Source organism: Nicotiana tabacum, chromosome 7 (assembly GCF_000715075.1).
Source record: "Nicotiana tabacum cultivar K326 chromosome 7, ASM71507v2, whole genome shotgun sequence".
In the NCBI taxonomy this organism is placed as follows: Eukaryota; Viridiplantae; Streptophyta; class Magnoliopsida; order Solanales; family Solanaceae; genus Nicotiana; species Nicotiana tabacum.
In genome coordinates, this window is record NC_134086.1 from 151307416 (window position 1) to 151317857 (window position 10442).

Sequence of the window (10442 nt, forward strand, 5' to 3'; positions counted from 1 at the left end):
AACCCACATATTACATATCTTAAAGTTCACAATATTGGATGAACATTAATCCATTCAATAAGATGGTAAACTTGTCTAATAAGCCATTTTTTCCTTTTCAGAATGTACTTCAAGGACACATCGTTTAATAAAATCGCTTAATAATTGAATGATTATTTTAATTGAATCGAAACTTCGAGATCTCAACTCTCAATATTTGAAATCAATGAACTGTAAGTAAATTAAAAGTCAGCTAATTAAAGAATGCATATAACGTTGGATATAGAGGACGCTTCTTAACTTTGTTCACGAAGGGTCTTAATTAGGGCTCGTTTGGCTAACGCAATAAGTATATTAGCTATTATAAAGTTTGGAATTATAGTTATTTTATATTTGGTTGTGTGTATCAGCTAATGTTAGTTTAATTTTATACTAAAATGATTGTGTTAGCTATTTCATATAGAAGGTGGATAAATAATACCACGATATATCCTACAGTTATAATCTCATGAGATATATATTTATTTCTAATATATTCATTAAGAACGTATACGAAATATGCATGCAACGCGTGAAGAGATACTAGTGACTACAGTTGAAGTTAATTCCAGTGCATTTTAAAATCTCATGAGTTCTAAAAATTGAATACTCCGGTTGTAGAATGCAAGTATAAATTGGCTAACAGGCTTAATCATTACTAATACGCATACAAAACTAAAGTTGAGGAACAAAATTGAAAGTCTATTACAAATAGTTCCAAGTAAATAAATCCATGAAAAATTTACAAGAGATGGTAAGAAATCCTCATCCTAATTACTTAAGACAACTTACAGGTTTTGGGGTTTCTTTATTTTAGGCTCCAATTTTTTTTTTTTTTTCCATTTTTTTATATTCTTACCCTGCTCTGATCGTTTTTGCCTACAATATTCTTCTCTTTTTTTTTTTTCATTATCAATTCTATTCGTTTGGACCATCAGTTTTTGCTGCAATCACAAAACTAAAAAGGATGTTCCCGCCTACTTCCTATGAACTTCTATCGCAATTGCTCGAATTTTACTCCCTTCTTGAATTGTCCCTAATTTTAGAAATACTAGTTCCACAGTTAAATAGCGTAATTAGAGGCCTAATTTTAGAAAAAATCCCCCCTGTTTTTTTTTTAACTTAAATGAATTAGATTAATGACTTTTTTTAAGAAATGAGCTTATGATGTAAAATAAGGCGCATAAATTTTATTTGGCTATAAATCATTACATAAAGACAAATTGTATCCACATAAGGAGAGAGGTCATTCTTTATGAGAGAATACAAAGGAAATAAATTCACGTTTGTCTTCGTGGACAAAGGATATCCGATCAAGCCTAAGGTTGGAATCCTTTTAGATCTACAGGCTCACCTACAAGAGTGTAGATAATCTTATACTTCATCATTCTACCGTAAAACATGTACTCTTTTATTAATTAACAAAAGTAATATAATATACTTATAATTGAATTTTTGGAAAACAAAATATACATAATCCAAAACATCTAAAATTTATTGATTTTTTAAATTTCACATAGTTTAATTAAATTTTTATTTTGTTAAATAAACTAAATAGACATATGTTAAAATGATACTGCAAAATGAATTTATTAAATCATTGGTGCACTATAAGATACCTATCTTTCAAAGGAAAAAAACAAACCCTACAAACGAAGTGATTTTGAGGTCGCATTTTGAACAAATGTGACAGTCAGGACATTATCAATCTCTTACGATAAAGAACTCGGACGTTGTCATAACTTCGAAATATGGAATGACCCTTACTCAAATTCCTGGGGCTGCCACAGGAATTTATTCCAGATTCCAGAAATGACTCCAACTCAGATAGTTACATTGTACACCTGCAAACAAGAATGAGACCACTGTCAATCATAGATAACTCGCTACTTCATAGAGAAGTACATTTAATGGGTAATTGCATAGTTGCATATTGGAATTTCGGTAAATCCTCAATGCTTATAATTGATAGGGAGAAGGACTTTACCATGCATCTTCTGCACAAATCGTTCAAACTCCATGAAATTGTGTTTCTCCAACAGAGTTGGGCTCAGCCTGAGGTAGGTAAACGCAGATAAGTAGTGTCTACCAAATGGATCATTCCTAGGCTTGGCATTTTCCAAGATCTTGTTGTAGCCTTCTCTATGGTAGCATGGACGTGCATTCTCACCAGCAACAGGTATGTAGGCTTCCCATGCAACATTTAGCACCTGTAGTTTTGGGAAATCCCTTAAACAAAGACCAAGTATATCCAGTGATGCAGAGACAATACATAGATATTACATTGCACGATCAATTATCTCTTTGATGTAGATGGACATCAAGTTTCTGAGCTATTTGTGATTAATTTGTACAACAAAAACAATCCCCACCACCATCCCCACAAAAAAAAAGGAAAAACATTCACTTGCTAAAAAATATAAACAATATCGACAAAACAACATTTACATGAGCAATGACGAAAAATGTAAGAGAAGTTGATTCTTTGAAATGTTTAAATGGCTCACAGCCTAGTTGCTTGACAACATGATTCTCTCCTATAGGCCAAAATCATTAAGCTTTGCATATTTCATTTACATAAGACAATAATACATATTTGCAACCTCGAGCCTTTAGACAAACAAATGTTACCTTTCAATTTTTCATGGTTAAACATCAACGTATTTAACACTTTACTTTTCAAGTACGTGTTGCGTACGACAATCTATTACTTGCACATTCACACCAGGATTCCTCGAAAAAATTAAATATCACAACATATCCTCTGCATGTTAGATTCACACATGTTTACCTGCCAAACTAGTCCTTCCGGGTCAGCTAATGCTTCTGGAAAGTCAATATCCCGATAAACTGTGTGCAATTCAAGACATGTGAAATTCAGAGCTGCCTCGTGCTTCTTTAACATTGACGCAATTGGAGAATAGCCATCACGACAGTTAACACTGTAAAAGCCAGCTGTTAATTCAGCTGCACCACTCTTAGTGTTGCGCCACCAATAGATTCCTGGTAGCTGCTCATCAATCAGAGTGCATCAGGAACCGAAATCAATCTAAAAAAGCAATTTATGATGCCATGAACATGTCTAGCATTTAAAGGAATATGTTTTACAATTTTACCACCTTTGCTGCTATAGGAGTGCCTTTAAAAGACAAATTTGCCAAGCCAAGTACTTGATCACCATGATCAATTAAAACTTGAGTGTACCATTTCAAGAAAAATCTACCATAAATGCTATTATATTCTCCACCATCACGAAAAAACTCAGTGTTTTGTGGTTTCGAATTGTAAGAACCTGCATTCCAAGGTCCTTTACCAGAGGATGAGGATCCGGATGCCTCTGCTGCCTTTTGCAAGCTATTAAACAAGTACTTATCATAGCACTGCAAAGGATGTAAGCACACATGATTAATAAATATGTCACGCTAGATATCAAGGGTCGATAGCTGATCTATTACTATTATGAAAGCTGTGGGAAGACCCAAAGTGAGCATGATATTAAGGGCAAGAAAGTTTGCACAACGGGAGAAACCTTGGCTAAGATTCTTAAATCGTTATTGCTTCGGATATATGGTGCATCTTTAGCAAAGAATTTGATGCTTTCGGAAGATACATAAGCATGTGTTTTTCATTTTTTGATTATTTATTATCCTTCTGAATTTTCGTTATCCAGACACTGCGTGTTGGGTTACACTGAGTATGTTGTTGCTGCATTATCATTATAATCAGAGATATGAAAAGCAGGTTGTTTGACATTATGGGCTTTCAAGGGGAGCAAGAAGCCAAGGAAGCGCTCAAGTATTTTGGCAAGTTTATATGGATAGTAGTCAAATTACTAGTGAGGTGTTTCTATTTCTTGTGAGATGTTTCTATTTCTATTCTCTCCCATATTTCTAAATGAGCAGATATTGGAAATAGTGGTGTGTTTATTCTTTCTTATCGAAATCGAAAAGAAGAAAAGCTATTCAAAGACATGATAAATTGAACAAGTCTTTGACCTTATTGTGATACTTAAGAGTCTCTAAACTGTCACTTATGACTATTATTTTTCTCCTTGTTTTTCTTTCTTTATTGGTTGTCTTTCTGCGCTTTCCATTGCAAGACAGAGGGCTATCAAACTAGAAACAGCTATTGGAATTGACGTTGGAACAACCATTAGATCTCGGGTTCAAATTCTAGTGGAGGCAAAAAAACATTAGGTGATTACTTTCCGCCTACCTAAGACTTGGTGGATAAAGTTACATGGTGCAAGTTAGCCGGACATCACCGTTATAAAAAAAAAAGTCATAACACATTTAATATTGGAATGTGACTACAAGTATTCACAGTGTTGATCGGGTGAAGTATCATTTACGATAGAAAATTGTCAATAACCATTTGAGAGGTTAAATTCACCTGAAATTCACCAATACCAGGATATTTCCACCCAAGTTTTGCAGGATGAGAAGGGTATCGTAATTCTCCACATGGACCAAGTCCAATTTCAATCTCAGAGATGACTCCATTTTCAAAGAACTCATCGAACTTCACGCGGAAGCTTCTCATTAAATCAAAGTAAACCTGTACGAGCAAATTAGTCATTGAAATAATACACCTTACAACATTTTATGTTTTGGGATGGGAAAATTCTTCCAGAAGTCATAGTATTACCGATTTTGCGTGAATGGTGTACCATTATTTGAATAACCAAAAAACAAAAGATTAGCAAGTTTTTGACATAAGTAGCACTATTGCTGTGAGTAATTTAACAGTAATGGTACAAAGGTATTTACCTTAAGCTACTTATTCTCCCATACTTTGATATAAAATAAAATCAAGAAAAAAAGAAGTAGAAAACAGTATGTTGGCCTACTGAACTACATGATGCACACACAAAAGAACAAAAAAAAGATTACCTCAAGAGCAATTCGTCCTCCTAAAACACGCTCATTGTCAACTCCCCAGGTGAGACATTCATGGGTTCTTCTTAGATCTTTGTCAGAAAAAAATATGTCAGGATTTCTATAACCAATTTCTGTAATCCATTGTGGAAGAGGAATATGAACATCATCACCGACATTTCCTCCGCATTCATGGAATGCCATTACCACCTGGATATTTTCTTCAAAAGTAAGACGACTGAGAAAGTTCAATTCCTCCAATAGAATACTTTAGAAAGGAAGAAGTCAAAGAAGACACCAGATCACATTAAAGATGCAATTCCATACAACCGAGAACTAACCCGCAGTTTTAAGTTAAGATCTCGAACAATTTCAAAAAGCCTCTTGTAACCACTCCAATTATATCTTTGTGGGGTATGTGCCTCCACTATACCCCACCAGCACTCCACGACAACCCCATCCACCTTAGCTGACTTCAAGATCTTTAGTTGGTTAACCAGATTATTAGCATCCACAATTTCACATTCCATGTTGATGATGCCCATCTGTCATATGAAAGTCAAAATGGTTTACAGTTTCCAAATAATTTGACAGGTTAAGTGGTAAGATAAGCTTTGATGAGACGACTAGGCAAGTAACAATTTAGGCGCACACAAAAAATGATTAACAATATGCTTGGCTCTCGCGTTCAAAAAGCCACCAAACAGAGTGAATCATATGGTGCTATATTGATGAATAAACTTCGAGAGGAAACGAATAAGGTCCCACAAGAAAGAAAATCTGATTCAACTCACAGGTAGCATAACGTATACGGGAATGTAGGGGGTATCCCTGAAATCTCGCTCCTGCAACCCTGGAGTAACATCAACAACCTGTGAATAGAGCACAAAAAATTTATAGATAAAAATAGTGAAATCCTTCTCCTAAAGACGAAACAAATCTATAAAAGTTAACTGATATAGCGTAGTTCAAAATTCCTCTTTGTCCCCCCTCCTATGAAAAAGGAAGAGAATACAATATAGTAATCCCCTCGAGCTGTAAAACCTATCAACACGAAGTGACATATTCCTTTTCTCGACTCAATTTTAATCACTTATTCAGGACTCAACGGTATCATGAATCCGGCGACAAGAAACAGACATAAGCACGTCATTATAACTTCAAAAATTATACCACGTTGTGCAATGCAATTAATTCAAAATCTAACATGTAAAGCTGCAAAAATAGAGTTATCCATTCAGTAAATATTTGGTTACCTTTGGATCATCATAGGAAGGCCAATTAATTGAGTGGTCATCTCTAGCAGGATCAACATTATCGTCTCCAACCATAGCCATGGTACAAGTTCGAGGAACAGAGCTTGAATTCACCAAAAAAAACCTTGAGTTTTGCAAGGGGAAATTCGCCGGTTTCCGGATTTGACTACAACTGACAGTCGGAGAAGCTGAAAGTATGGCCCGTGGCTGTCCAACAAGTGAAGAAAACGCCGCAGCCATTTCAGTTCAATTCTCCTCCTATTCTGAATGGGCGATGAGACTTCTCTCTAAGTGGAAATTGAGGAGTTCCACTTCCGGGGGACACGGGGTTTAGTTAATTAAGGATATTAAAGTGACCGGACATAGAAAATTGTTAGATATATCACGTGCGCTGCTTAAGGAGAATCCGAATTTATACATGGACCCCTTAAGTTGCAATGATGTAGTTTGAGCCCCTAATTTTGGTATGACGGCGGAACAACGCGAAGGTGTCATCTAATTGCGGGATTAATTTTTTTTTTTTCAATTGTTAGATGACTTTGAGCAAAACTTCTTAAAATATTTGTCTAAAACTACTTTAGACTTTGGGAATACTATAGATATCTTTGCCCCTGTTCTTCCTGATAATAGTTTCATTTCTTATGTTTTGCCTTGATGAATGAGAGAGATTTTGCTAAGTTTTGGAGTTTTTTATGTATTTTTTTCTAGGGAATTTGGCATCATGTAGATGCCATCCAAGTTAGAGGTGACAAATGGAAGACTGTATTTGAGCTGGTCAAGATGGATTGACTCGTCAAATGGATCATTGCCCAACCTTGCTTAAAGTTCACTTGGATCAAGATGAATTGGGTCAAGAAGGGCTAAACAATAGGTTGTAATTGTCACGATCCGGATTTCCCACCGTTTGGGTCGTGATGACGCCTAACTCTTGAATGCTAGGCAAGCCAACAATTACGGTTCTAAAATATTAATCACTAACCCAAAACAACAATAAATAATAATTAAAGCTAAACCGACATAAGTGCGGAAATTTTTATAACAGTTCGAAACTCTAAAACACGACTACCCCAATAATCTGGTGTCACAATCCATGAACATCTAAGGATTTCTACAAATACTGGTTTAAAAGAAATACATCTGTTCTCGAAATTAAAAGAGACAGGAAATCTAAGATAAAGGGAAGGCGACTCCAGGGTCTGCGAACGCCGGCAGATCTACCTTGGGTCTCCTGTGGACTGAAGGCAGCAACCCAAACTCTACTCATGAGGTCTGACTCTGAAATCTGCACAGAAAGTGCAGAGTGCAGTATCAGTACAACCGACCCCATGTACTGGTAAGTATCGAGCCTAACCTCGGCGAAGTAGTGAAGAGGCTAGGACACGATAACAATATGTAAACCTGTGCAGTTAAATCATATATGAGAAAGTAATAACAACAGAAATTTAACAAAACATAACGGGAAGGGAAAACATGCTGAGGGGAATATCAAATTCTGACAGTAATATAGTAAAAAAGCAAAATGAATATCAGGTTTTGAACCAACAGAAGTAATAACATAGTAACATGTGCACGACATCACCCTACGTGTTTTTACTCTCGTCCTCACCATAAAAACAACAGAAACGGCATGACATCACCCTTCGTGCATTAACTCTCTCATAATCATGGCACGACATCACCCTTCGTGCATTAACACTCACAGAATATGACACGGTATCACCTTTCGTGCATTAACACTCACTTACAATATCGTGCACGGCATCACCCTTCGTGCTTTACACTCTTCCTCACCCAAACAATAGAAACAATAATATCCCGGTAAGAGAATCAACTATAACCAATCTCGTTTCAACAGTTAAATTCACAATATAAGTCTCAACTTGAGTCAATACTGAACAATTACCCAATAGCAAGAAAACATAATAAGACTTGTTCACCATGAAGAATAAACAGTTTAAGCATGAACAATACGTAATAAAAGACACAATGGTCACAAGTATAAGACTCACTTGCATGCTATGAACCAACATCAACGTATAGATACTCGTCACCACACCTATATGTCGTACTCAACAACTAAACACGTAGCAAATAAGGCAACAACACCTAATCCCTCAAGTTAAGGTTAGCCACAACACTTGCCTCGATTCCACAGCTACAATCAAACCTCAATTACCGCTTTACCTCTCGATTGCACCTCCAATCCGCTTGCATCTAGTCATAATTAACTTAATAACATCAATAAATGCTAAAGAACTCAATTCCAATGCTTAATTATAGGGTTCTCAACATTTTTCCCAAAAGGTCAAAAACTGACCCGGGGCCCACTTGGTCAAAACTCGAAGTTCGAACCAAAACCCGATTGCCCATTCACCCCCGAGCCCGGATATGCAATTGATTTTGGAATCCGACCTTAATTTGAGTTCTAAATCCCCAAATTTTAAAATTCTCAAATTTCACCCAAAAACACCCAGTTTCCCATGAAAATCCCTAAATTTTGTGATGAAATCTTGTAAAATGATGAAGTAGATTGAAAGAAATGAGTTAGAAATTGTTTACCTATGATTTGGGGAAGAACTACTCTTTAGAAAATCGCCACTTGAAGTTTACGGTTTGAAACTTTGAGAAATGAGTTGAAAATCCTATCCAAAACTCTTTTGAACAGTTGCAGATATCGCATTTGCGATCAGGGGTTCGCAAATGTGAACAATTCATCGCAAATGCGAAGAATGTCCAAGACCTGCCTTCATCGCAAATGCGAACACTTGATCGCAAATGCGACCTGTTCACATCGCAAATGCGATCCTGAGCCTCGTAATTGCGAAGGTCCCCTCCCAGCCTCACTGATCGCAAATGCGATCTTTCTTCGCAAGTGCGACACTAGCATTTGCGAGCCAGGCTTTGCAAATGCGAAGCCTGCACACCTGAAACATACCAGCAATTTTTTTAAGTTTCAAAACACTCAATGGCCTATCCAAAACTCACCCGAGCCCTCGGGGCTCCAAACCAAACATGTACACAAGTCTTAAAATATCATAAAGACTTGCTCGTGCAATCAAATCGCCAAAATAACATCTTAAACAATGAATTTAACACCAAAACTCATGAAATTCCTAAGAACACTTGAAATTTCCATTTTTACAACCGGACGTCCGAATCACGTCAAATTACTTCCGTTTTTTACCAAATTTCACATATAAGGTTTAAATATTATAACGGACCTGTACCGGACTCCTAAACCAAAATACAGGCCCGATACCAACAAGATCAAGCATTATTCAATTTCTAAAAACCATTATATTTTTCAGTTAATAATTTTCTTCAAAAATTCATTTCTCGGGCTTGGGACCTCGGATTTCAATTCTAGGAATACGCCCGGGTCTCATATTTTACTATGGACCCTCCGGGACCATCCAATCACGGGTTCGGGTTTGTTTACTTAAAATATTGACCGAAGTCAACTTAAATCAATTTTAAAGGCAAAACTCAATATTTTCCTTAAATTTTCATATAAGGATTTCTGGAAGCATGCCCAGACTGTGCACGTAAATCGAGGAGGAAGAAAATGAGGTTTTCAAGACCTCGAAATATGGAATCGGATTCTAAAACGGAATATGACCCATTAGATCATCACATTCTCCACCTCTAAAACAACCATTCGTCCTCGAACAGACATAGAAAAGTACCTGATCTGGTGAAAAGATAGGGATATATACTCCTCATATCGAACTTGGACTCCTAAGTAGCTGCCTCAATAGGCTGACCTCTCCACTGCACACGAACCGAAGGGTAACTCTTTGATCTCAACTAACGAACCTGCTGGTCTAGAATAGCTACCGACTCCTCCTAGTAGGTCAAATCCTTGTTCAACTGGACAGTGCTGAAATATGCTACGTGGGATTGATCACCGTGATACTTCCGAAGCATGGACACATGAAAAACTGGACGCGCAGCAGATAAACCTGGCGGCAACACAAATCTGTAAGCCACCTCTCCCACTCGATCAAGGATCTCAAAAGGCCCGATGAATCTAGGGCTTAGTTTGCCCTTATTCCCAAATCTCATCATGCCCTTCATGGGCGACACCCGAAGTAACACTCGCTCTTCGATCTTGAATGCCACATCACGAACCTTACGGTCAGCATAACTATTTTTCCTGGACTGAGCTGTACGGAGTCTATCCTGAATGATATTAACCTTATCCAAGACATCCTGAACTAAATCTATACCTACCAACCGAGCCTCCCTCGGCTCAAACCATCCAATCGGCGACCGACATCGTCTACCATAT

At 36.9% G+C, this 10442-nt stretch overlaps 1 protein-coding gene across 1 annotated transcript; it reads right to left on the bottom strand.

Annotated features, from left to right (window-relative positions):
• Nucleotides 1–1583: 1583 nt before the first annotated feature.
• LOC107760692 (beta-amylase 2, chloroplastic) lies at nt 1584–6503 on the bottom strand. Its single transcript, XM_075217870.1, has 9 exons — nt 6152–6503; nt 5690–5767; nt 5237–5440; nt 4911–5105; nt 4411–4575; nt 3138–3398; nt 2810–3028; nt 2006–2228; nt 1584–1862 (listed from the first exon to the last, which is right to left on the bottom strand). The coding sequence occupies exons 1-9, from the start codon at nt 6389–6391 to the stop codon at nt 1813–1815; spliced, it is 1635 nt and encodes a 544-aa protein (XP_075073971.1). The 5' UTR covers nt 6392–6503; the 3' UTR covers nt 1584–1812.
• Nucleotides 6504–10442: the final 3939 nt, after the last annotated feature.